At 50.1% G+C, this 27593-nt stretch overlaps 1 protein-coding gene across 1 annotated transcript in view; it reads left to right on the forward strand.

Annotated features, from left to right (window-relative positions):
* WNK2 (WNK lysine deficient protein kinase 2) overlaps positions 1-27593 on the forward strand; it is a 157057-nt gene that overhangs the window by 50192 nt on the left and 79272 nt on the right. Inside the window, exons 7-19 of the mRNA XM_022564623.3 lie at positions 417-636; positions 8136-8418; positions 11763-11965; positions 14479-14634; positions 15041-15262; positions 16742-17296; positions 19790-20083; positions 20637-20686; positions 21490-21658; positions 21745-21861; positions 22246-22416; positions 22687-22732; positions 23248-23367. Coding sequence (XP_022420331.1) covers positions 417-636; positions 8136-8418; positions 11763-11965; positions 14479-14634; positions 15041-15262; positions 16742-17296; positions 19790-20083; positions 20637-20686; positions 21490-21658; positions 21745-21861; positions 22246-22416; positions 22687-22732; positions 23248-23367 — 2606 coding nt within the window. The remainder of the gene's footprint in view (positions 1-416; positions 637-8135; positions 8419-11762; positions 11966-14478; positions 14635-15040; positions 15263-16741; positions 17297-19789; positions 20084-20636; positions 20687-21489; positions 21659-21744; positions 21862-22245; positions 22417-22686; positions 22733-23247; positions 23368-27593) is intronic.

A 27593-nucleotide genomic window follows, 5' to 3' on the forward strand; every position in this document is an offset into this window, starting at 1 on the left:
TTCTGGGTCCAGTTCAGTTTTACCTGGAGCCAGGTATCCTGTGACAACTGAGAGCTCCCTAGCACCTCAGCAGGCTTTGACTACACAGTGCAGAGCCTGATTTAAACATTCTTTTCTGAATTACCCAAGTCTCTTAAAAGTGGGGATGTTTAATTTTTATAATGAGAGAAAAAAAGAAGGCTTACGTGTTAATGCAGTTAGATGTCTTCAGTAGTAGGTTTTTCCTCTTCCCCTGGGAGTTAAGGAATGGAGATGTACTGTTTGGTGCTGCCCTCGAGGGCAGAGACTGCCCAGTGGGTAGTACAGTCAGAGGACTTCCTAGAGGGAGCTGGGCTGGTCGTGGCCCCTGCACCTCATGTCCAGGACCCCCTCAGCAAGTGTGCCTTTGTCCTGCCTGACAGCCATCCCCTCCCCAGGTACGAGATCAAGGACCTGCTCAGCCACGCCTTCTTCGCGGAGGACACAGGTGTGAGGGTGGAGCTGGCCGAGGAGGACCATGGCAGGAAGTCCACCATCGCCCTGCGGCTCTGGGTTGAGGACCCCAAGAAACTGAAGGGCAAGCCCAAGGACAATGGGGCCATAGAATTCACCTTTGACCTGGAGAGGGAGACGCCGGATGACGTGGCGCAGGAAATGGTAATGTGTGCTTGTTCCTTGGCAAATCTGGGTGCGTTCCTTGAAAGCGTGTGGTTTCCAAAGATTAGAATGAAGTCAGAAAGGGAGTGTGGTCCTGCAGTGGGTGGGCAGTTCTGGGAACAAGGATCCCTGTTGGTCGAGGGCAGCTGTGAAGGACATAGGTCTGAATCACCCTGCTGCACAGATGTAGGACATCACCTTGGAAATGGTGCAGTGAAAGGATATCTTGGACTGGTCGGAGAGATCCCTGGGGACTTTAGCATATCAGGAAGAGCCCTGTTTTGACCAGATTCTTGCTAACTTTGTGCAGGTGTGGGCCTTTGGGTTTGATCTTTATTTCACTTTGTTTCTGTGGAGCATTGTGGTCTGGAGGGCCTGGTGAGAGCAGGAGAATAGAGATGTTTTGTATCACAGAGGGAAAGAAGTATCCGTGAGAAATAAGACACTGATTTTGACTGGAAAATCTGAGCAAGAGTAAAAATATGCATGCTTGTTGCAGGAGAGTAAGTGCTTGGCTGTGCCTGTCATAACCACAGAAATGCATGCCCTTTTTTTCTCTTTTTTAAAATAAATGTGTCACTGAAAATAGCACATCTATCAAAAATGTAGTAAGTCACAAGGGTATGGCTGATGGAGTCTTTACAAGTGGATTCCCTGGACCCCAGTAGGTTTTTTTTTAAATTAATACAATAAAATATATTTTTACAAATTGAGGTATGGTTGATTTACAATGTTCAGGTGTACAGCAAAGTGATTCAGTTATGTATATGTGTATATACATGTATATGTGTGTGTGTTCTTTTTTAGGTTCTTTTCTAATATAGGTTATTACAGTATATTGAATATAGTTCCCTGTGCTATACAGTAGGTCCTATTGTTTATCTATTTTATATATAGTAGTGTGTATCTGTTAATCCCAAACTCCTAATTTATCCTCCTCCCAACTCTTTCCTCTTTGGTAACCATAAGTTTGTTTTCTATGTCTGTGAGTCTATTTTTGTTTTGTGAATAGTTCATTTGTATCATTTTTTAAGATCTCACATATAAGTGATATTGTATGATATTTGTCTTTCTCTGACTTTACTTCACTTAGTATGATAATCTCTAGGTCCAACCAGGTTGCTGCAAATGACATCATTTCATTCTTTTTTATGGCTAATATTCCTTTATTTTATTTAAGTAATATTCCTTTATGTATATACAGTATCACATCGTTTTTATCCATTCAATTGTCAGTGGACATTTAGGTTGTTTCCATGCCTTGGCTGTTGTAAATAGTGCTGCTATGAACATTAGGGTGCATGTTTTTTGTTTTTTTTCGAAATAGAGCTTTTGTCTTTTCTGGGTAATGCCTAGAAGTGGGATTGCTGGATCATATGGTAACTCTGTTTTTTAAGGAACCTCCATACTGTTCTCCACAGTGGCTGCACCAATTTACATTCCCCCCAACAGTGTAGGAGGGTTCCCTTTTCTCCACACCCTTGCCAACATTTATTATTTGTAGACTTTTTGATGATTGCCATTCTGGCAAGTGTGAGGTCATACCTCATTGTAGTTTTGATTTGCATTTCTCAAATAATTAGCCATGTTGGACATCTTTTCATGTACCTGTTGGCCATCTGTATGTCTTCTTTGGAGAAATGTCTGCTTAGGTCTTCTGCCCATTTTTTTGATTGGGTTGTTTGTTTTTTTTTTGGTATTGAGCTATATGAGCTGTTTGTATATTTGGGAAGTTAATCCCTTTTTGGTTGCATCATTTGCAAATATTTTCTCCCATTCTGTAGGTTGTCTTGTTGTTTTGTTTATAGTTTCCGTCACTCTGTGCAGAAGCTTTTAAGTTTAATTAGGTTCCATTTGTTTATTTTTGCTTTTATTTCCATTACTCTAGGAGACCAATCCAAAAAAATATTGCCGCGATTTATGTCAAAGAGTGTTCTGCCTATGTTTTCCTCTAGGGGTTTGATAATATCTAGTCTTGCATTGAGGTCTTTAATCCATTTTGAGTTTATTTTTGTATATGATGTTAGAGAATGTTCTAATTTCATTCTTTTACATGTAGCTGTCCAGTTTTCCCAGCACCAATTATTGAAGAAACTGTCTTTTCTCAAATGTATACACTTGCCTCCTTTGTGGTAGATTAATTGACCATAAGTGTATGGGTCTATTTCTGGGCTTTCTTTCCAGTTCCATTGATCTATGTGTCTGTTTTTGTGCCAGTACCATACTGTTTTGATTACTGTGGCTTTGTAGTATAGTCTGAAGTCAGGGAGCATGATTCGTCCCGCTTTGTTCTCCTTTCTCAAGATTATTTTGGCTATTCGGGGTCTTTCGTGGTTACATAAAAATTTTTAAATTATGTTGTTCTAGTTCTGTGAAAAATGCCACTGGTAATTTGATAGGGAAAGACCCCAGCATGGCCCTGGAAGGTGGGCTACAAGAAGTGGAGGGGAGGTTGCCTGCACAGGCTCCTGTGGGGAGCGTATCTGTGGGGCCAGGCTGTGCTGACCACTGCTCAGTGAGGCTCTGCTCAGATAAGGAAATTGAGGCTGGCCATGCCATGTAAGGTGTGGGAGCCACGGACCAAGGGGAATTCAGGGGACTGGGCATGTGTCAGGTGAGGGGTTCATGGAACTTGGTTTAGGTGGTTGCAGCAAGTTAGGGCAAGGACAGGAGTGGGAGGTGCACGGCCAGTCAGGACCCTGCCTTCCACTGAACAGCAGCCTGTGCCCCTGATGGCATGTGTGGTAGGTGTGACGCCCTGCTAATGGCACGGAGCCCGTGTCAGGACTCCTTCTCAGCTGCTGGTCACATTCCTGGGCCTAGAAACAGACACCTCTGCTGTAATCGGATTTAACAGTATCATTTAGCTCTGTGCTTCTGGGAGGATCTTTCTATGACCTTGCATAGTGCGCACTGTTGAATTGCTACATATTTGTTGAGAGTTGCATTAAGATGATTACCAGCTTATCTATTTTAGCATAGTAGTTTGTATCTGTTAATCCTATCGTCCTAATTTGTCCCTACCCCTCCCTTTCCCCTTTGGTAACCTATGTCTGTGAGTCTATTTCTGTTTTGTATATAGATTCATTTGTATTATTTTTTTAGATTCCACATTAAAAAAATTAAAAAAGAAAAAAAAAAGAGAATTACCAGCCCATCAGTCCTATAATTCAGGATCTCTGTTTTTCCATACTGCGACACTGTGGTCTCTCCATGCTTTCTGCTGAAGTTTAAAGCAAAAACATAAGTAACGATCAAGGTGGTGTGCAGGCTGGTATCCTGTGAGCTGAGGTTCAGGAAGGTGGGTTGCATATGGAAAGTGTCCTGGAGGGACCGCGGGGACTGGGGGTACCTGGCTAGCAGCTCCAGGTGTCCCGGGGGCAGGAGGAGCAGAGGGAGGCCTCGGGGGGTTGGCTAGGCCTGCATGGAGATGAGGTGGGTCCCTGGACAGCCTTGAGGGGGTGTGTCTGTCGAGGTACAGCCACCTCAGGAAGCACAGGTGGAGAGCAGTGTTCTCGTTCCACCATGAGCATTGCATAGTGTTGGCATGAGAATGACAGGGCACACAGTTTCCACATGGTGACCTGTCCTGGAGGCACCTGGGACCCAGACAGCCGGTGCCATATGCGTCTCAGCTGGACCAGGTACCTCCTTCAGCTCCAGCTCTGTTCTTGGTTCTGTTCCAGGCACTCGTCAGTTATAAGACAGTGGTGCCCAAACGTGGCCTGGGCCCCTTCCCAGGACCTGCCCACCCTCCTGAGAGGACTCATCCCTTCTCTGCCTCAACATAGAAAATACCTTGGCCCCTGGCCACAGCACAGATGCTGCCCAGCCCCCAGGTCCTTGCGTACATGCCTGTGCCTGTAGCCACGGCCTGGTCCTCACCAAGTCCCCGGCACCTGACTGGACTCACGGGTGGGAGGTGTCTCCAAGAGCTCACAGTGCAAGCCCTGGGCCTGGCGCCTCCCCCTTCCCTCTCCTCTGTCTCCTTTAAAAGCGCCTTCTTATGGGGAGCATCCTCTGTGCTGTATGGCATCCTTGCAGAAGAAGGTACATCACTGTGTTCAGTCAAGGAATAATAGAAAAACAACACATACCCGACACTCTGCTTAAGAAACAGAATGAGCCCAGAGCCCTGGAGTGCCTGTGATGAAAGTGGCCGCATTCACACAGCGGGGCCTTCCACCTGTGTGAGTGCCCCGGTTGTTACTGGCTGCTGCTCCTGAACCCTGGCGAGACCTGGCTCCTGGCTGGTCCTTGCAGGTCAGTGCTGGTCCTGCAGCCGTTGGCCAGGGTCTAACTTTCCCTCTACTCCCCTCCCCTTCCCACCCATCCGTAAATACCAGAGCCAACCCTGGGGTCTGGGGCTCTCCTTCTCCCTGGGGTCCTGATGGCAGCTGCCTGGGCCTCTCCTGGGCTGTCCCTGGGCCAGGTGTTAGGACCCCGAGGAAGCCCCAGCTGGGCAGAGTTTCAGAGCTCGCAGCTCCCAGGTTGCTCAGCTGGGTGTTCACTTGCTGATAGCTTTAACTCAACACACACACTTCTTCAAAACTTAAAGTAATTTAAAGAGGAGATGACTACGAATGAAACACCAGTGTTGGTTATCATAAACAGATGGTAACCTTACAAAGGAAGTGCTTTGAAAGCATAGGGGTGTCACTGCACTGCCAGTTCTAGGACTTGGCACCTGGTCTGGGCTGCCCTGTTGTTAACACCTGAGCTTATTGACTGTTGAGTGGTAAAGATGATGACGCTGTCTTCCTGAGGCTACCTGGGGGTGGGAGGCAAGCCAATGGGATAGCTTTCTCTTCTCCCTCTACAAGCTCCCCCCAGCAGGGGGCCTGGGGAGGGTACCGGTGGTGGGTGGGGGATGCATTGGGGAGGCCTGTGTGAATGTGGATCAGAACAAAGATGCCCCCAGGGCTCAGAGAAGGGTGGGCTCTTTGGGGACCTGGGCTGGCTCTGATCTGGAAGTGACCCCTCGTGTAGACCTCCAGGGTGGGAGGGGAGGGAACTTGTAGCCTAGCCCAGGGATTCTCGTGTTTGTGGTGCCAGCCCTTCTCCTACACAGCCTCCAGATAATAGGATGTTCCAGTGTGGCCAAATTCTCTGCTGTTTGGGAAAAAATAGAAGAAACACCTTGGAGAGGATCACTGGGGGGTGACTGTGAAAATGGAGATGGAAGGGAAAATGGGTCATGGGCAGAAAATAGAAATGGCAGGCAAGCGTGTCTGTGGGCTGCTTTCTTTCCAGCGGCCTCTGGTCAGGTCAGCCACGTGGGGGTGGCACTGAGGGTGGGTGCTGAACCCTGGCTCAGCCTCTTCAGCAAGTCCTGGCCACGTGCCCAGCCCTGCTCACACCTCCCCGTCCTGGTCTGAGCCTGGCGGGGGCCTCAGGGTGGATGTCTGCAGGATTTCAGCACAGTTCATTCTGTCAAATGGAGTTGTCTTCTGAAATGAGTCTTTTGAAATAATCACAAACTTATAGAAAAGTTGCAAATGTGGAACAGAACTGTTCAAGGTGACTTCTTTTGGCCAGACCCGTGCCTGTTTCCCACAGACAGGGACTTTCCTAACAGCCACCTCGGCTGTCAGAACTGGGAGAGCAACCCAGCCCCATCCAGGGTCCGAGTTGTCCAGTGATGCCTTCATGGCAAGAGCGCAGATCAGGGTCGCTCACCACGGTCAGCCCACTGAGGACACTCCCTGAGATCACGTGGTTGAGGGTTTCTGCCAGGGGTGTCCATGTGCAGTTATAATCAATAACTATTTTGTGGGGAGGTACCTTGAAACTACGTAAATATTCCATTTTCACCAGGCTTGCCGTTTATTTATATCTGTGTGCACTCACAGTTTCTCTTTTATTCAGTAGGTTGTATGCTCCATTGGTGAGTTACCTATCGCTGCCAACAAATTACCCCAAACACAGGCCTGTACACACTTATGGTCTTGCGCAGTCTCCGAGGTCAGGTATCCGGGAGTAGCTCAGCAGGTGCTTCTGGCTCAGGGCTCCTCATGAGGTGTAGCCAGTGTGTCTGCCAGGGCTGACTGGGGCCGAGGGTTTGTGTCTGCTTGCTCACCTGACTGGTGGCGGGACACTCAGTTCCCAGCCAGGTGGGACATTCAAAGGGCAGCTCATGACATGGCTTCATGGGAGCGGGTGATCCACAGGAGGGAGAGAGACAGAGACACAGAGGGAGAGACAGAGAGATAGAGACAGAGACAGAGGGAGACACACAGAGAGACAGAGGCTGAGAGATAGATTGAGAGACAGAGAGACAGAGACTGCATGTATGTGGCCCCCCTTTGTGTACCCTCACGCTGGCAGCAAACCCATCACTTCTGCCACCACAGATCACTTTCATTTCTCCTGTGTGCATTTGTAGACACGTCCTTCAAACCATCATACATCACTGTTTATTTTGGTGCTCAGAATGCCCCAGATTCAACCAGTGGGAGGCCCTGGGTGCTAGCTTCCATGTTGTCCTGCATGTCTGTCATTTTCTGAGCATGTCCTTGATTTCAGGCACAGTGAGATGTCCAGCTCCCCTCGCCCTTTCCCTGCAAGCCTGAACCCACTCTCACAGCGGCCAAGCTCCGGCCGTTGGCCTGGGCCCACTCAGTTCAGAAGCACATGCTACACCATAAATGTACACACTCACGTCTACATCTGGCATATTTATGTGTGTTGTACTTTGAAAACCATGAGTTCACGTGATTCCAGCGCCACAAGGTTTGTTCTCTGGTTTTCTCCTGTTTCACATGGGGAATCCCACAGTGACGGTGAGGAGCCTGGCTTCCGCTGTTTTGTGGTTTTGCCATAAATATTCTCAGAGAGCACTCTGATGTTTCCTGGAGATCCTTGATTCATTTACAAATGCTCTCAAATGCTCCGTTGGGAAAAGTGGGTTCAGAATTTTGCTAGGCATGGGTACACACCTTTCTGGTCTCTTGTTACTAAATGTGCCTCCTTCCCCCAGCCTCTGTGACTTCTCAGAGAATGTCCAGGACAGCACTGAGGACTGGTTGAGGCTACTTGTCCCTGTCCCTGAGCACACAGATGCAGCCAGGACCACTTTCCCACCCTCGGCCAGCCTGAGCAAGGGGCTCCATGGAAGCCCTGGGGCGCAGCCAGTGAGGGGCTACTCTGAGTTTTGGCCCTGCCAGAGGCAGGTTAGGATCTTCCCTTCCCCCTCACACATCCAGCCCGTGGTTACGAGCGTCTGCTGTGTTGTCGCCGCCAGGAGCCGGGTCAGTGCAGGTTTAGATGGTCACTCTCCCTGTGGATATACAGTCGATGGCAGGAGGATATTTACTTATGGGATGACGAGAGTGTCCACGAGAGGAGCGGGCTTGGTGATGGGGGTGAGGGACCCGAGGAGGGGACTTTGGGCAGAGACCCCACGAGCAGGAGGCGGCGGTGCATACGGCAGGGTTGCCTGGTAGTGGGGCATGTGGGTGGGGCCGATCCCAGTAATGACACGGTGATTTCCTTTGCAGATTGAGTCGGGATTTTTCCATGAGAGCGATGTGAAGATCGTGGCCAAGTCCATCCGTGACCGCGTGGCATTGATCCAGTGGCGGCGGAAGAGGATCTGGCCAGCGCTGCAGCCCCAGGAGCAGCGGGACCCCGGCAGCCCTGACAAGGCCAGGGGCCCACCCACACCCCTGCAGGTCCAGGTGACCTACCACTCTCAGGCTGGGCCGCCAGAGCTGGAGGAGCCCGAGGCCGACCAGCACCTCCTCACCCCGGCGCTGCCGGCCAGCGCCACCTCCCTGGCCTGTGAGTGCTGCCCTCCCCAGGGCCCCCCTGCCCTGCCGCCCTCCCCTTAGCCCACCCCGCGGGTATGAATGATTGGTGTGGGCAAACATTCTTCCAGGGAGGGCACTGGAAGCATCCCCACGTTGCAAAGAGATCTGTTCCCAGAGGGGTTTAAGTCTCCCTGAAGTCCAGCTTCTCAGGACAGGTGGGGGACAAATATCCAGGGAGACCCAGAACCTCCTGTGCCCCCCGAGCCAGCAGGGATAGAGCTTGTTTAAGTTCAGCTACTTATCCCGTCTGGAATATATCAGTCCCAGCCTCACAAGGAACCTGAGGGCTGGACCTCAGGCCTGGAGTCACTGACCAGTGGAGGCGTCTGTGCCACATGCTGTGGTCCTGGGGCTGCCAGTGGCTGCAGCCTCTAGTCATGCCATGGTCTTGGTTGTGACTTTTGCTGCTCGGATTATCCGTCCCCAAGGTTATCTCCCTTCTGGTACTGAACCTTTGAGACCTTTAGTGTGTTTCCCAGAGAGCGTCACTGATGGATTGGTGGGAGTCACTTTGTAGCTGGCTTCGTCTCAGACCACTGGAATGAAGAATCCTGTGTCTTCTCCATGTCTAAGTGGAAGTCCTCAGTATCCTAAAAATTTAGCCGTGAGCTGAGGATGGGGGATGTAGCCTTTTCTGTCTGTTCTGTGAATAAGCATGGAGAGCTGAGCCACCTGCCCAAGCCACTATTTCAGATCGTTTGTGTGGAAAGACCAAAATAGTCTGTGTAATCTATTTAATAGTTACATCCTTTCTTTATCAGTAAAATAGCTAAACATTCTTCAAAGCAGGCTGTTTGAATTCAAAGCATCGGCTGGCTGGCCATCACTTTGAGATAGGTTGCCTACTGTTTACTTCTCTCCTACCTGCTCAAGTTTGCTTTGGAGAACAGAATCGCTACATCATCACTCCATTTTCTGATAAACCGAAAAATTAGTTCAAGAGCATAAAGTTTTTGCAGGAAAAGGCTTTCCATGCCTGACATACCACTACACACTCTGAAAACATAACTTTTAGTTGAAAAATTTCTAGGACAGGAATTAAGAAATCTCCTTTTGTTGAACTTTGAACAGATACAGTCTGTGACCTAGAAAATGCTCTGCTGTGGTAAGATGTTGTGACACGGGCTCGACCCGTTGCATAGATGTGAATCAACACATGAGTTTAGGGTGGGCGTTCTGTCTGCAAACAGATCCCCTTCCTGACTGACTAAGAATGAGTGTGCTTCACGTAGTGGCCATACTGCTCAAAAACAGTTTTACCTATTTACCATAATTTCTCTAAAGTAGACTATATTTAGTCACATTTTATAAAATTCAGAAAATCCAAGAGGGTATACAGCAGAAGCCAGTTAATTGTCCTCCCTGGAGGTCACTGATGTTTTAAGTCTTTTAACTTTAACTTCCAGAGATAATAACTTCCAGACGTAACCTATACCTGCAGTCTACCACACACACGCTCAACACGCATATGTATACATACATACACGTGTGCACGTAGAATATACCCACACAAGTGCATGTGCACAGGCGCATGGGCACACGTGCACACACGTGGACACCCCTGTGTCTCCCTCTAATCTGTAACCCACAGCACCCTGCACATGCTCTTCTGCACCTTGCAGTGGGTCAGAACAGAAAGCCATCCCTCTGGCCGCAGTGCCTGGGGCCGGCTGGACCACACTGTGCTTCATAAAGATGAACTAATGTAGACGCAGGCAGCACACACATCACTGGAGGGGACCTGGTCTTAGATAACAAGATGGGCACACACACACTTTCATATATTGGAAGGTGCAGCAAATATCATATGTTTTGACTCCCCACTCTGTTTTCTGTTAGCTGCCCACCAGCTAACCAGATCAGGCTCAAGCCTGGGCCAGCATCTGTGACTGTGAGAACACAATTTGTCAATAGGTTAAAAGTGATGTTTAAAAATAATTTTTATTATACAAATAAACACATTCACTTTAGAAATTTAAAATGTCACATATATGGTTAGAGTCACTCTACTTGAAATTGGTCTGTACACTCTCTCTCATGCACTCACCTCTCTGTCTCTGTCTCGTGTGCCCACACTCTGTCTCTCACGTGCACATGCTCTCTGTCTCTGTCTCTAAGTAGCAATGACTACCAGCCACCTCATCAAAACTCAGAGCCGCTTGTTAAATTGGTTTTGCACAATCAAACCTCACCATTCTTAAGTCTTCCTGGGCCAAAATAAGTTCTGATCAGCTCTTGGGAAAAATTATTTTGTTGCAAAGCCAACAAGAGTCCCCTCTTTTACTTTATTTGTTTAAATTACAAATGGACACGAGGCCAACACTAAAAGGTGCCCCATAGAAATAGCTTGGTGTTCATAGGTGACAAATCCTAATGTTTATGTAGCTTTTGGAATCTGGAGGCAGTAAAACAAAAGTGCCACTTCAAACAGGTTTTTGCTTTTCACTCTTGCCTGGCATGACCATGCAGGTGCCCTGTCTTCCCAGGTGTCTTCCCAGGCTTGGTGAGACCAGCCTGTGGGCCGTGGCAGTCTTGTCTGTGCCCCCATGTGCAGGCAGCTCCTTCCACCCAGGCTGGGTTTGATGGCCAATCTGGGCTGATCTTGGGTGAGGCTGGCCTCTTGGGGGGCTGCCTTGGGCCGTGGAATCTCTGGGTCCCCGTTTTATGGCCTCTCTGTGGGGCAGGCACCTCGTCCGCCCCATTTTCCAACCACGTTACACCTGGGCCTGTGAAGCGAGGGGCTAGATTTGGACCCAGGTCTTCCTACTTCAGGCTCTTTGCTGTGGTGAGTGGAGGTGGTCAGGGTCCTGAGACCTCCCTCCCCCGCTATAAAACTCAGGTGGTAGTTCTTTCCTCCGCATGACTGTAGCTTTTCCTAACTCGGACGTTCCATCTGGTGCCTTTGAAGAGCTGAAAGTGCTCACTTTCGAGGCCAGGGCAGGTGCCAGATGAGGTCCCTATCTGTAAGCTGGTGGAAGTTGTCCTGCCTACAGAGGGTGGTGCAAGGTACCCACCTGGGATCCATGGTGGCCCATGGTGAGCACCAACAGATGTCAGGCAGTGTGTGGGCAGGCTGCCAGGGCCATTGCTGGGTGGTACAGTTACAGCCCCCTGTGCCGTTCTTTAGTTGATTTTTTTTAATGACACACATTTATTATGTATGTGATCTGGAAATGTAACCAAGTCTTTGTTTTACAGAAGAAAACACAAGGACAAGCTATCCCATGTTTGCGTTCCCTGAGACTTGCTGGAGTGCTGTGGGGGTGATGTTTGGGGGTGCCCGCTTTGAGCTGTGCTTTTGTCCTCCTTCCCCAGCGGACAGCACGTTTGACAGTGGCCAGGGCTCCACGGTGTATTCGGACTCGCAGAGCAGCCAGCAGAGCGTTGTGCTGGGCTCGCTGGCGGATGGAGTGCAGCCCCCCGCCCAGTGTGTGTGCAGCCCCCCTGTGAGCGTGAGTGACGGGCCTGTCCTGCCACATAGCCTGCCCTCACTGGGGGCCTACCAGCAGCCTGCCGTGGTGAGTCAGCCCACCCCTTCTGGCCAGAGTTCCTGTCCACATGGACTAGAGTCTGTGATGGTCCATCTAGTCGGTGCTGGCCTGTTGTCAGTTCCCAGCCATGCAAAAGCAGGCCCGTGGGAGGTCCATCCTTGCCAGTAACTGCAGGGCTGCAGGCTGGAGCGGCCTATGGTGTACCCTGGAAGACCTGCCAGATGAGAAAATACTGGAAACAGAGCCCAGTGACACCCAGTGCTTGCAAAGCTGTGATAAACCTGGCAAGGTCCCGCCCTGTGACTGACGCTGGGCCTGAAAAGTTACTTCTGACTGTTGCAAAGGTGACAGAAAAGCATCATTTATAGTAATGAAACCTTTGATTTTGTCTCAGTGTCTAGCTTCACTGAGGGACTGTTAAGTATCTCCTGGCATTTCTCCACCACATATTATGCAGCCATTAAAAGTTAGAGGTATGGAAACGACCAAATCACGGGAAGCATTTTCAGTGATGTTTGAGAAGTAGGATTGAAAGGGCCTCATGCTTCTTTATGCCTGTGGAATAATTTGTTAGATGAGATGGAAATTGCTAGATGAGGGAGTCACATTTAGCATTTGTTTTTTTATTTTGATTTTTTTTAATGTTAAAGAAAGCAAAACAATTGCTTGCTTCCCAGTCCCAAATGGTCAGTCCCAGGGAAGTTGCCCTTGAGCCAGGCTGTGGAGAGGGGTCCAGAGAGAGATTTAGATGCCCCTCAGGCCCAGAAGTGGTCAGGGCCAGTGCCCCTGCCCGAAGAGTGTCTCCTGCCTCGCGTTACAGTGGCTCCCAACATGCTCTCACATGTGCTCTCACTCCACACTCTCACGTGTGCTTTCAATCACGCACTCTCACACTGTGGCTGCCTTTTGGGGCTGCTGAGTGCCGGGCCCCAGCCTTTCTGGCCACCTCTGTCTCTCTTCCCTCCCCTCCTGACTGCTCAGGCTCAGAAAGTCCCTTTGGAAAAGCAGTTGAAGCATTTGCCTCTGCTGACTGGAACCCAGTATTCATTTGCAGTTTGACTCGTTTCACAAAATTAAGTGAAATATGATTTTAGAGCAGGAAGAGTTCATTTATGAGAAGGCCACCTGCTTCTCAGAGCAGTGGTTCTTGGCTTTAGGTCACCCATGCTAGGGCTGAGCCAGAACCTTCCACCGGCCCTCATCCCCTCTAGGGCAGGGTCATACTTTCCCTGGCCCCACAGTGTGCTCTCCACCCAGGTCCCTGCAGCACTGCCCCTGTCCTAGTTTTGGCTCACAGGCTGGGATGCCCATGCACAGTTAGGTCGAGGGCCTGGCCAGGATGCACCCAAAATTGGCTGGAGTGTTCTCTCCCATCTTTTGCCTATTTATGCAAAAACACCTTGGACAGAAGGGGTCCCCAGGGTGCACTGAGGGCTCCTGGTGAGGGTTGCCATGGTGATTTGCCCCTGGGACCCAGGGAAGAAGTGGCACAGATGGTGGAGTCAGGAGTACAAGCCGCTCCTCTGAGGCCTCCAGGCTGCCTGAGCTCCTGACTCCTGCTGGGCTAGGGATTGCGGCTTTAGGAACATGTGCACAGGTGACTCATTCCGCCCTGTGGCTTCAAGTGAACGCAAAGGAGAGGTTCCATTCTACCCCATGCTGCTTTTCATAAAGCGTTTACTGCAGAAGGTGAAATGAGTGGTAATGGTTTTGGAAATCACGTGTTTCATCTAGAAAACAAGTGAGAGAACTTTCTGATGTCGGTGTGCTCTCACCTTCAGAAGTCATCTCTGTGTTTTTTTCCATAGCTCTCACCTGCTTCTCACATCCCCACTATTTTGAAGTAAATCCTAGACAGAAAGATGTTTTGCCCCAAGATATTTCGGTCTATATCTCTTCAGGATCAAGACTCTGAAAACAAAACCCAGTACCATTATTGCACCTAAAAATGAACAAGTCAGGAGCTGTTCTTAGTAGCATCAAACATTCCAATACTCAGATTTCAGACTCTTTCCTAGTCCATGTCTATGCTGTGCTTGGCGGTGAGGGCTCACGTCTGTGGCCTTGTTTCTTTCCTGATGGGTGAGTCATGGGAGACTCGCAGCTCTTCAGGGCACCCCTCTCTCCAGCTCTGTCCCACGTTTTATTCCCACGTTTCCATATTCTGTTTGTGAATATATCCACATGTACACATTTTATATTGTCCTATAAAGAAGACACGTATGCCTTTTTATCTTTCCCTCATTTAATGTCATAACAAGTGTTTTCCAAGGTTCCACAAATCTCTTTTAATGATCTTTTCTCACAGCATGATATTCTGTGGAGCTGAAGTTCTAGGACATTCCCTGGTTGGGAGGTGTGGCTGTTCTTGGTTTAGGGACCTCCACACCTTGCTTCTGCTGCATCGTGTTCCTCGGAAAGGGTCCCTGGCAGGATGGCAGGCACGGGGAGTGAGAGATGGGTCCCTGAAGATGGTGAGTGTGTGCTTGGCAGGGCTCCTTAGGACAGCTCCTGAGTGTGGCTCTGGGTGCTTTTTGCAGCCTGGCCTGTCGGTGGCCTCCATCCCGCCCCCCGCCCACCCTCTGCTCCCACAGCAGCCTTTCCCGGAGCCGGCCATGAGCTTCGCCCCTGGGCTGCCGCCGCCCAGTGCCCCTGTGCCGACAGGCCCAGGCCAGCCCACACCCCCCGCCCACCAGGTGAGTGCTGGCTGCCCCTCTTTATGGGTACCATGGGTGCCTCGGTCTCCCCAGGCCCTGCCCATCCGTATTGGCTGGCCTGAGCCCAGTGTCTGTGAGCCTCCTGGCAGGTCCAGGCCCCCTATACGCCTTCTCTGCAGTTCCCCAGGGCCCACGGTGTAGATGGGAGTGGGGGTGGGTCTCTTGTGTCTGTGGAGTTCAGGGTTCCGCAGCACTCAGAAGGCCCCCGTTGCACACAATGGTCCTCCCAGATCTGTGTGTCCCGGGCTCCAGCCTGGGTGTTTGAACATGTGTGTGGGTATGTGTATGTGTGCATGTGTGTGAGTTGATTTTTTCTGTTGTTTCTAAGTACATAGGTGTATCTCAGGAGGGCACTGGTCTAAGAGAAGCCCCTCTCTCTTTCTAGCCTCCTCACCTGACGCAGCCGGTACCCCAGCCTCCTCACCTGACCCAGCCGGTACCCCTGCCACAGGTCCTGGCCCCACAGCCTGTGGGCCCTCTCCAGCCGGTGCCCCCCAACCTGCCTCCATACCTGGCTCCAGCCTCCCAGGTGGTGGCCCCTGCTCAGCTGAAGCCCCTCCAGATGCCTCCGGCGCCCCTGCAGCCACTTGCTCAAGTCCCTCCACAGGTACCTCTCTGCCCCTTGCTCTACAGCCTCACCTTCTCACCCAGTCTGGTTGGCTGTTCCTTGTCCTCAGGGCACACGGGTCCCTCGAGAGAGACACTCCCTGATGACAGGGCGGCTGGGCTGCCGTGCTCTCCTGCCTTTGACTTCTGGCCCAGATGCATCTAGGATGGGGAAAGGTTTAGTCCAGAGTCAGACCAGAGAAGCCAGGATGGGGCTGTAAGCACGTAGCTATAGTCACCGTCCTCCACGGAGCTACTCGAGGCTGTGCTGACCATGGATTCTTGGGAGTCCAGGGGACAGCCGAGCAGCTTGCCAACTACAAAGAAGAGTTGACTGTAAAAGTGACTTCTGATGCCCGTCTTCGGGGGAGCATCACGTGACCAATATCACTTGATAGCACGTGGTTGATGCTTGGGTGCTGTCACTCAGGCTAATGCTGTCAGTGGTCATGCATGTTTCCAGTGAACCTTGATCACGGGACGGCTTTCGTTTCATGGATCCCATTACAGTGTGTTGGCAGAGCTAGGATGGGAAGTGAAGCTGTGAGTGTTCCTGTGGTTTATAGGCACCACCCAGAAGGTTCTTTCACGTCAGCAGTTGCCTGTCACCAGCCTTGTCCTCATTACTCCTGCATTGGAGTCACTTTCATCATCTAGTTAACCCACCACCTTGCTCCCGGTGGTCGGGGCATTTAGTTGCTTTTCAAATACACAGAGGTCAGTTTGCATATTTTCGCTGTCTTATAATTACACAAGGGCACATGTTATGCAATGCTCATGTGCCTGCAACCAGAAAAGCTTTATTTTAGAGAGAACTGTCAGAGAATCTGCTGAAATGTTTGAAGCGCTAGATCCACGAGATGTCTCCAGGATGGAAGAGCAGACACTGAAGGTTCCAGAGCTCGGCTGTTGTGAGATGCTGCTCTCTCCCAGGATGCATGGCACAGGGGCATTTGGCCAGCAAGGAGGGGCTGGAAGATATGCTTTTCTTGAGATAACCTGTTGAAGAATTTGGTCTCAGTGTGAATTTATACAGATTGGAGGGAATCAGGCAAAGTAATTTCAGATGTTTGGGGCCAGTCCGGTAGCTCTGGCAGTCCTGGTCTTTCTGAATGAGAACATGCCAAAGCTGTGAATCTGATGGTCACTGTTATAACCCCTGATGTCCTTGCAGTCACCTAGCAGTAGCCTCAGAGTGGCCCAGCCTGAGCCCCTTTGAGGTGGTGCTGAAGGCGGGGCTGTCTTGAAGGTCATGTCTGCACCCCACACCCTTTTGAGGCCTCCTGCCTTTCCTTCTGTTTGATGGTATCATACACTTGGTTCCATTTAAATTGGGTTTGTTTTTGTTCCCTTCCATAGAAGCTACACAAAAGTGTGTTAGGGGCAGAAGCTGTGGGTGACGTGGATCCTCTCACCCAGTACAGATGTGCTGCAGGCACGGCCAAGTCTTGGTGGGGCTGACATGCTTGTTCTCTTTCAGATGCCTCCACTTCCTGTTGTCCCCCCCATCGCTCCACTGGCCACAGTCGACAGCCTCCCTGCAGCCCTTCCTGACCTGCCAGCCACCAGTGGGCCCGCCGTGCCTCCCCCCTCTCAGTATTTCTCTCCGGCTGTCATCTTGCCAAGCCTCCCACTCAGTGCCACCACTGCTCCCCTGCCCACGTCACCGGCCCTGCCTCTGCAGACAGTCAAGCTGCCCCACCCTGCAGGGGCACCACTGGCCGTGCCATGCCAGACCATCGTGCCAAACGTGGCGGCCACTGCTACTGGCATCCCTCTGCTGGCTGTGGCTCCACAGGGTGTGGCTGCCCTGTCCATTCACCCCACTGTGGCCCAGCTCCCTGCCCAGCCTGTGTACCCGGCGGCCTTTCCGCAGATGGTGCCCAGCGACGTCCCGCCTTCTCCCCTCCATGCAGCGCAGAATGTGCGGGCTGCCCCTCCCCACCCGGCACCCCCCATGCTGCCACAACCCCACAAGCCAAGTGTTGCCCGCCTTGCCGAGCAGGCTGCTCCGGCCGCCAGTGCTGGGAGTCAGGTAACCCACCTGCTGGCCAGGGCCCACGCTTTAGGCACTGGGAGACCCCTTAGCACATGAGGAGTTCATGGACCTCTGCTCCTTCTCAGCACCTCGACCCCGGTAGCAGAGTGGGAATGGACAAGCAGGCAGCTCTGTCCCACGGCTGCGGCGTCTCATCCAGCATGGGGGGTGCTGCTGCCTCCTCTCGCCTCCCAGCACGTGTTAGGAGCCTTGGGGATTGGGGTGGCTAGAAGCTCCACTCTTGGTTCCTTCCCAAGGGTCGGTAGCAGCTGCTTGTGGTGGGGGGCTCCCGGCCCCTGGCCACCGGGCATTGTGGCCCCTGCCTTCACCTGGATAGGGTTGGCAGTCTCAGTGCAGCTGTGTCAGCTGCTCCGTGGACGCCGGAGAGGCTCACGCTGCCTGTCTTGTTGCCTGTCAAAGTAAAGTAGGCGGGTAACCCCCATCTCAGCAACTGGGAACTGAGGCAGATGGGCTTCTGACGGGATCTGTTGGCTGTGGACTGGGCAGTGCTGGGTGTCCATGGGTTATTGGTTCCAAGGCAGTCATGGCAGACAAGGATGATGTCTCAGAGTCAGGTGGGGACCATGGGCAGCTTGTTGGGCTGACAGTGAAGGGATACAGGGACACATACCCTGCTGGCTGGGTGGACCTCCCCGTGGCTCCACACACCTGCGCAGCCCACGCGTGTTTTGGAGTTCCAGGGCAGTTATCCACCCTCACATGAGGAGAGGAGCTGGCGTGGGGCTCTCACCTTGTGGGGGGCTCTCACCTTGGGGAGGCTCTCATCTGGGCATCCCCCCACCTGTAAGGCACCAAGTAAGGGAGCCTCTTACTTGGGCGCCCTCCCACCTGGCCCCACCCTGGCTCTAAGCCTCAACAGCTTTGTGCCTGTTGGGCGTGTCCTTTGCCGTTTGAGCTCAGGCTCCTGCCCTTTTGATTTGGTCGTGAAGAGTCATCCTGGAAGTGTGTTAAGGGGCCAGGTGTCCCCCTAGCTCATTTTGTACTGAATCCATTCTAGAGTAAGGCACTATGTCATAAGTATGCACAGATTCTCCTGGATGTTTCTGTCCACAGGGTGTGGCTGCCCTGTCCATTCACCCCACTGTGGCCCAGCTCCCTGCCCAGCCTGTGTACCCGGCGGCCTTTCCGCAGATGGTGCGGAAGAAGGGATTTGTACTCGGAGAAGGAAGGGACGATTTTCATTGACCAGTAGGCTGGTGTTTGTTTGAAAACCAGTGTGAGGAGGTGCATCAGTCCAGTGCCTTGACTGAGCAGGCACCTCCCTGGTCTGTTACTTGGAGTAACACTGACTCGGGTCAGGGCCATTTGGGGAAAGCCAAGGGCCGAGTGGAGGCCTGGGGGTCTGTGGTGTCATTGCTGGGCCCGTGCCTTACGCCACATGCTGGCCTGGCACACTGTTGGCACTGGGTTGTTGGCTCAGCCAGTGGCTGGAGAAGGTGCTGGGTGCTTAGAGGTCACTGGCCAGGCCTGGTGGCCTCTCTGTGGTCCGGCTGGCAGAGGGTCTGGAGTTTATTGATGAGCTTGTCTGGCCGCCCAGAGACTTCCCTGTGCTGAGGGAAGAGACTCCCCTGAATGCACCAGCTGGGGTGTCTTTCCAGGAGAGAGGGCTCCTCGGCTAGGCTGTGGCTTTCGCATCTTACCCCACATACCACGTGTCTTATTGGTCTCATACCAGCAGGCCCAGTGGCGGGTCATTCCCATTCCCAACCTCAACCCCGAACTGGAGCCCTTAGCCTGTCTTAGCCTTCCCCCATGAGAGCTTTTCAAGAGGGAACAGTAGGGAATCTGGTCCAGCTCCTGAGTCACCCCATGGAAGGCATAGGTCCACAGTCTCTCTTGCCATGGCTGGGATTGAAATGCAGGATTTGTTTGTTTGTTTGTTTTTTGCGGTACGCGGGCCTCTCACTGTTGTGGCCTCTCCCGTTGCGGAGCACAGGCTCCGGATGCGCAGGCTTAGCGGCCATAGCTCACAGGTCCAGCCGCTCCGCGGCATGTGGGATCTTCCCGCACTGGGGCACGAACCCATGTCCCCTGCATCGGCAGGCGGATTCTCAACCACTGCGCCACCAGGGAAGCCCGGGAATGTGGGTTTTGACCTGACAGGAGGCTTGGATGGAGTAGCGTGGTGGCCTGGCCCTGTAGGGTGGTGGCACGGAGCCCAGACAGGTGCTAAGTGTATGCTATACTTACAGCTTCTCAGCCTGACTCAGCTAGAAGTTCAGAGATGAAGTGCAGTTATAGGTTTGGTTTTATACAGATGGGGACATGAGAGTGTCTGTTCTTGTTTGTTTCATTAAATCTGCATACAAACATTCCTGGATTTGTCTGTGGGGTGTGGGTGGATGGAGAGGGATGTCTGCATTTCCTGCTCACCTGCCTGGATGGTGGAAGTGCCTGCTTTGGTCCGGGAGCCTCAGGAAATGCAATGGCCCGCACCCCAATTTGCATCCCTGTCCTCTGTGTCCCCAGATCCTGCTTGGCCACCCGCCTCCATATGCCGTGGATGTCACCACCCAGGTCCCCACAGTGCCCGCGCCTGCTGCCGTTCTCTCCCCACCTCTGCCAGAAGTGCTGCCGCCTACTGCCCCTGAGCTCCTGCCTCAGCTCCCCGGCTCCCTGGCCCCCACAGTGATGGCGGCTGCTCAGAGCTTGCCTGTCCAGACCACTGCGCTCCTGCCACCTGCTAACCTGCCACTGCCCAGCGGGCCTGGGGTCACTGGTCCCTGCCCACCCGTTCAGCTGACAGTGGAGCTGCCCCCGGAGGTGTGTGGCCCTCCCCTTGGGGCTCAGCCCCCATTCCGTCACCCTGATCCCAGTACCACGGCAGCCCTCCTGTGCCATGACCTTGGGTCTCAGCCCTAGAAGTTGGGGGTGCCCTTGGGAAGGTGGAAGCATGTGCTCAGGGACACCATGGGTGCTGTTCTTATCTTCCTCTGCTGTCCCTGGATGTCACACTTTCTTTAATCACACATCCAGCTGGAGACCGTGATTTTTACACATGGATTCAGAGTGCCTTTCTTTGGAGGCAATGGGAAGGCCTGTGACAATTCTTCCTGGGCCATGTGCTCCCTCATGGGGATGATCAAAGTGGGTTAGCGTGTTTGGAAAGGGGGTGGCCCCAGCTTTTAGAAATCTGCTTGGCTCCAAGCGTTAACATAAAACCCCTCACTCCTGCCACCCTGCGTGGTTTGCTTGCTGCAGTCAGAAGGAAGCGGGTGGCGGGCTGGGCTGTGGAGGTGGGGAGACAGCAGACTGATGCGTGTGTGTCGCGGGGGAATGGATGTGACCTGTCCTCCTTTCTGTGGTTTTATTTCAGGAGCAGGCCTCGCAGGACAAGCAGCCAAGCCTCCCTCAGAGCTGTGAGAGGTAATGGCACACTTTGCCCTCATGTGTCAGGGCTTCTAACAATGTCGCTCATTTCCAAGTCTGACGTGGTGGAGCTTCAGGTAGCTCCTCTGGGGTCTTTGTCAGTGCTTGTTGAAATTTGGTAGTCAGATACTCCCAGTTGTGTTCTGGGTCCTTGTGCTGGTCTGCAATGCCGAGGACCTTCTAGAAGGGAGAGGCTGCGGACAGAGAGTCAGCAGGTCTGGGGACCGTGGGGAGGTCTGGAGGGCAGGGCAGAGTCCAGCCCACATCCTGGGTCTCCCAGCACCTCAAGCACGGAGAATGTTGCATTTGGGGAGGGAACTGGTTACAGGAAGTGACCATGTGTCCCACCCTTCTGGTAATGCCAGCACCAAACTTGGTGTTCCGCAAAGTCTCCTCAAATCCTACAACAGCTTCATCTGGTTGGCGTGTTCCCCTTGCTGTTGAACAGATGGGGGAACCGAGGCACGGGGGAGGATTGTGTCTTAATCCTGACATTTACTGTAAGCCGAATAAGCCTGATACACAGGCCAGGAGCTGAGAGGACCTAGGTCCTGGGTCAGAAAGGCCATGTGTTCTCTACGACTCCAACACTGCCTAGGACAGATGTTACAGGGGGAGAAGGGCAGCAGGCTCAGGGGTCTCTCTCCTGGGCATGGCCAGCTTTAGACTCTCTAGGTTTTCCAGGTGAGCACACCCAGACAGTAAAGCTTCTGGCTGTTTCCCGAAAAGCCAAGTTTCCACGTGAGGCAGGCTTGCAGGCCCTTCCCTTGGGTACTGTAACATTCTTGTTTTTTGCGTAGCTACGGAGGTTCTGACGTCACTTCTGGAAGAGAGATGAGTGACAGCTGTGAAGGTGCATTTGGTGGGGGGAAGCTGGAAGGCAAGGCCGCTCGGAAACATCACCGCAGGTCCACGCGTGCACGCTCCCGCCAGGAGAGAGCCAGCCGGCCCCGGCTGACCATCCTGAATGTGAGTAGCCAGGCAGAACGGGCCGGCAAGACAGGGCTGGCTAGGCACGGTCTCCTCCCTGGTCTCACTGCCTGAGTGTCCTGTAGGTGTGCAACACGGGTGACAAGATGGTGGAGTGCCAGCTGGAGACACACAACCACAAGATGGTGACGTTCAAGTTCGACCTGGATGGGGATGCACCTGACGAGATTGCTACCTACATGGTGAGGCTAGGTGTCCTGCCTGGTCAGATGAGTCAGTGGCCCTTCCCCTGGGACTGTGAGCCTGTCTCCCTGTGTCCTATGGGCGCATGCCTGCCAACCCCACTGAAGAGAATATTGGTTGCCAGCCTTACCTGTCCTCCTGCCTCTGCAGGTGGCTGCCTCTTGTGGGCAGCACTGGCCCATCACCTGGAGGGCCTGCTTCTCAAGCTGTGGCTTCTCTTGCTGAACCGTGCATCCCTGATGTTGGGAACTGGGCTCCCTGGCTGTGTCTCCCCTCTTGGGCTTAGTCCAGAGTAGAAGTCAAGCAAATCAATCAGTGAAGACCCAGTGTGGCCAGTGGCCCGAGGTACATCCCCACCAGCAGGGTTGCGTGTGCTGTTGCAGGTAGATCACGACTTCATCCTGCAGGCTGAGCGGGAGACGTTCATTGAGCAGATGAAGGACGTCATGGACAAGGCAGAGGACATGCTCAGTGAGGACACGGACGTGGACCGTGGCTCTGACCCTGGGGTGAGCCCGCCGCACCTCAGCACCTGTGGCCTGGGTTCTGGGGAGGTAAGTCCCGGGTAAGAGGTCCCAGGAGGGTCTGGGCCTGCTTATCCCCCAGCTCCAGGCTCTGTGAGTACAACACTGTGATGTCGCCTGCTGGAGGAGCCTGTAGGCCATGCAGTATTGGGTGAGGTGGCTGGGAGCGTGGGCGCCTTCAGTTCAGTTAGAAATGTCCGAGCTCCTGAGGCCCCTCAGATGATTTGAGGCAGTGCTGTGCTCTGAAGGAAGTTCTTGTTCCACGCAGTCTGCTGAGTTCTGATCCTTTACCTCCTTCAGGAGAGTCGCCAACCCCAAGCGAATGCCCCGGTGTATCAGCAAAATGGTATGTCTCCTTTCAAGCCTACACCTGCCAATCAGACATGCATTTGGTGGAGGCATATCTGTCATTGTCCCTTCTCTGCCTTCCAGCAGGCATTTGATAAGAGCCCCACAATGAGCATATTGTAAGGGGTTTTGACTACCACACGGCAGGGGGGTTCTGGAGTGTGTGGTGAGCGTGCCCCCATCGGGGGACAGCTGCCCTGTCTGAGAAGCCATATCTGGCCTGGGTTGGGATGGAGCATTGTGTGTACTCACCGCTGTCTGCTGGTCCCCCAGCCAGCATTACCCCTTCAGTGATGCACCACAGGTGTCCTGGGACATAAGCCTGTGCTGGGGGGGACTTGTGAGAGCCTCTGCCAGTGAGGACCCCCTGAGTGGGTTGCACATCCTCCCCACTGGTGTGAGAGGAGTTCCCCAAATCCCCATACGGCAGGTCTGGTGCTGGTGGGGAGGGGTCACGCCAGCCTTGGGAGAAACCTGCTCACTCTCACCAGCTGTTTTTGCCCTGCCTCTTAGTCCTTCACACTGGGAAGAGGTGGTTTATCATCTGTCCAGTGGCTGAGCATCCAGCAGCAGAGGCCCCCGAATCTTCACCCCCACTTCCTCTGAGCTCCCTGCAGCCAGACACCAGCCAAGGTATGAGCAGCCAGAACCCCTCAAACCTTCCTCCTTGATAATTAGGTGTGCCTCCTGTGTATTGCTCCACATCACCTCATTGTCCTCAGCCTGGCTTTACCTGTGCTCATGTTTTGCCAGCAGGTGCTGTGTGCCCAGCAAAGTGCAAGGGTCTCACCCTGCACTGTTGCCCCAAAATGCAGAGCAGTCTGTGGGGCTGTGTCCTTGTCTGTATCCCTGTCCTAGTTTTCCACCAAATGAGCCAAGTCAAGGTGGCACTTAGGCTTGGGCCTGCCAGTTACCTTCACAGTGCAGGTGAGGCACATGGGCTGCACAGGTGTGTGCTGAAAGGGCTCTGCGCTTGCCCTTTCTTACCAGTATTGTTGTGGGAAGAAGTCTCAAGGAAAATCAGAAAACATTTTGATATGGACAAGAATGAAAATACAACATATTAAAATATGTGGGATGCAGCTAAAACAGTAGTTAAAGGGAAATTTATAGCACTAAATGGTTAGAGGAAGAAAGAGATCTCAAATCAGTATCCCAAGCTTTCATTTTGAGAAATTAGGAAAACTAGAACAAAATCAAAAGCAAGCAGAAGGAAGGAAATAAAGATAAGAGCAGAAATCAATGAAATTTGAGACAAAAACAATAATAAAAACAATGAAACCAAAAACTGATTCTTTGAAAAGAATTAATAAAATGATTAACTTCTTGTAAGACTGACAAAGAAAAAGACACAAAATACCAATATCAGGAATAAAAAAGGAGACCACTACAGATCTTGCGTAAAAGGATACTAGTCATGGAATACTATGAACAAACCTGCACACATAAATTTGACAACTTAGATGAAACAGACTAATTCTGAAAGCCACAAACTACTGAAACTCATCCAAGGTGGAATAGATAACCTGAATACTCCTATTAACAAGATTGAATTTGCATCAAAAAATCTCCCAAAGGAATTTTCTAGGCCCAGATAGTTTCACTGGTAAATTCTATCAAACATTTAATAAAGGAAATAACACCAATTCTATACAGTCTCATCCAGAAAATGGAAGAGGAAGGAACACTTCTCAAATAATTTTATGAAGCGAGCGTCACCCTTATATCAAAACCACACAAAGGCAGTACAAAAAAAGAGTGACAGATGCTAATCTTTTAAGGATATAGAGGGGGAAAAAACACTCAATAACATATCAAAAAGTCAAATCTAGAAATTTATAAAAAAAGTAATATGCCATAACAAAGTGGAGTATATCCTGGGAAGGCAATATTCAAAAATCAATTAATTCACCATATAATGTCAATGGGAATTTCCTTTCTCTACAAAGGGAAAGATACATGATCATATCAGTTGATACAGAAAATGTGACAAAATACAACATCCATTTATGATAAAAATGCTCAGCAAACTAGCGATAAAAGGGCATCTACAGAAAACTGACAGCTAGCATCATATTTAGTGGTGAAAAGCTAAATGTGTTTTCCCAGAGATTGGGATCAAGGCATAGATGTCCACTCTCTCTATTCCCATTCAACATCACACTAGAAATCTTAGATTCCAGATGGGCAAGAAACAGAAATAAAAGGCATGTGGATTGAAAAGGAAGAAATAAAACTGTCTCTGCAGCTAATATGATTTTATGTGGAAAAAATCACAAGCATTCTTAACAACAGACAACTCTTAGAACAAGTAAGAGAGTTTAGCAAGATCACAGGATATATAATCAACAACAAACATAACTATATTTCTATGCTGACAGTGAACAATTAAAAACTAAAATTTTGAAAGAATACTATTTACAGTGGCTCAAGAAAAAAGATAATAGCTATAAATGTAACAAAACATATACAGAATCTGTATGGTGAAAACTACAAAATATTGATGAAATGGATTAGAGATGACCTAAATAAATGGAGAAACATTCTATGTTTATGGATTGGAAGACTCAACATAGTAAAAATGTCAGTTCTTCCCAAAGTGATATATAGATTTAATGCAATACCAATAAAAATTCAAACAGGATAATTTTTGCAGATATAGGCAGTCTGACTCTAAAATTTATATGGAAGTACAAAGGTAATTTAAATAGCTAAAGCAGTTTTGAAAAAGGAGAATGAAGTTGGAGGCATCACACGACTCAGTATTAAGGCTTATTTTAATGTTACAGTAATCCAGAAAGCTCAGTATTGGCAAAGGGATTGGCACATAGATAAGTGGAAAAGAATAAAAAGCCCAGAAATAGATCCATAGAAATACGGCCATTTGATTTTTTGACAAAGATGCAAAAGCAATTCTATGTAGAAAGGATAGTTTTTTCAATAAATGGTGTTGGACTAGTTGCTTATACATATGCAATAATTGAACCTTGACCTATGCCTGACATCTTATATAATAATTAACTCAAATTTCATTGTATATCCAAATATAAAATGTAAAACTATAACTTTTAGAAAAAAACATTGGAGAAAAACTTTTGTGACCTGAGCCAGGGAGTCGTTAGATCTAACACCAAAAGCATAACCCATAAAAGAAGAAAATGGATAAATCAGACATCATCAAAATAAAACTCTTTTGCTCTGTGAAAACCACTGTTAAGAGAATGAAAAGACAATCTGCAGACTGGGAGAAAATAATTGCAAATTACATATTCAGCATAGTATTTGTTCCTGAAATATATAAAGAATTCTCAAAACTCATCAGTAAGGAAACAAAGAACTCAACTAAAAAATGGACAATGGACTTGAATAGACACTTCCTTAAAGAGAACATAAGGATAGCAGTTAGGCACATTAAAAAAAATTAATGTCATTGACTACCAGGGAAATGCAAATAAAAGCCATAGTGAAGGATCACCACGCACTTGTGAGAATGGCTAAGCTAACAATACTAAGTTTTGGTGTGGATATGGAGCAACTGGATCTCTCATGTTAGTGGGAATGCAAAATGGTATAGCTATTCTGGAAAATAGTTGGGCATTTTAAAAATAAAAGATATACTTAGTATATGACAACAATTTCAATCCTCAGTATTTATCCAGGAGAAATAAAAAATCATGTTCAGTAAACACATATATAAGTGTTTATAGCAGTTCAGTTGCCTAATTGCCCAAACTGGAAACAACCCAAATATCCTGCAGTGGGTGAATGGAAAAACAAACTATGGTGCTTTGAAAAAGAAACAGCTATTGACACATGCAACAGTATGAGTGAACCCCAAAGGCTTACTGAGTGAAAGAAGCCAGTCTGAAAAGGCTACATACTGTATAATCCCATTTATAATGACATTCTCAAAAAAACTATAGATAGAGAACAGATCAGTGTTTGCAAGGAGTCAGAGGTAGGGGGAGAATGTGAGTATAAAGGGATAAACCAATGACATTGTTTTGAGGTGACTGAATTGTTTTGTATTGATTATGGTAATAATTCTATGGATATATGGTGCTAAAGTTCTCAGAACTCTACACCTAAAGAAAAACTCCATTTTACTGTATGATAATTTAAAAAGTGAAAAAAATATATATATGTTGAATATATATGTTGATAATGAGGCAAGATAGCATGAAAGGAAAGCAGCAGCAACAACAGACAATAAAAGAGACCCTCAGACTTCTACTTTAGGCCAAGATGGATAATAGGCACTGGATTTATTTTCCCTCAAAACAACTAAAAAAGCATGCAAATGAGATGAAAGAATGTTTTTTAAGACTTTTAACATAAGACAGTGAAGGACATTGATCCCTGAAAAAATCTATGATCATTTCAGCTGACTGCACTGAGAGAAGTTTTCACATCCCAGAGCATGGAGGGAAGGACCCAGGTAGAGCTCAGCGGACTACCTGTGGTGAGGAGACTGACCTGAGAGCCTGAGAAAGCCCGAGGGCAAGAGTTGGCTGGGTAGAGTTCTGGAGAGGAGAGAGCAGCACAAAGAGAAAAGTCTGTGGATTGACAGAGGATTCCCCTTGATTATTTTGCAGAGTAATATATGTGAGGAAACTAGCCAATGCCAGGAAATGAAGCACCCCAAAGGATTAGAGGGAATGATACTAAAGCTCATATGGACCAGAATGTCTGTTCCTCCCAGTTAGCTGGAAGGACTTATAATTCAAGGGACATTGGGTAGAGTACTGAAAAGGGCCTTGCCTCAGTTGTGGGGAATAATTAGCCCTAGACTTAAGAACAGGATCTGAAAATATCAAGCCACAGTAGCTTAACTGCATCCCACAACAAAGAATGTTTCT

The sequence above is a fragment of the Delphinapterus leucas genome, chromosome 6 (assembly GCF_059928025.1).
Source record: "Delphinapterus leucas isolate spDelLeu-1000000601 "Yukka" chromosome 6, BTC_Dleu_Yukka2, whole genome shotgun sequence".
Lineage (NCBI taxonomy): Eukaryota > Metazoa > Chordata > Mammalia > Artiodactyla > Monodontidae > Delphinapterus > Delphinapterus leucas.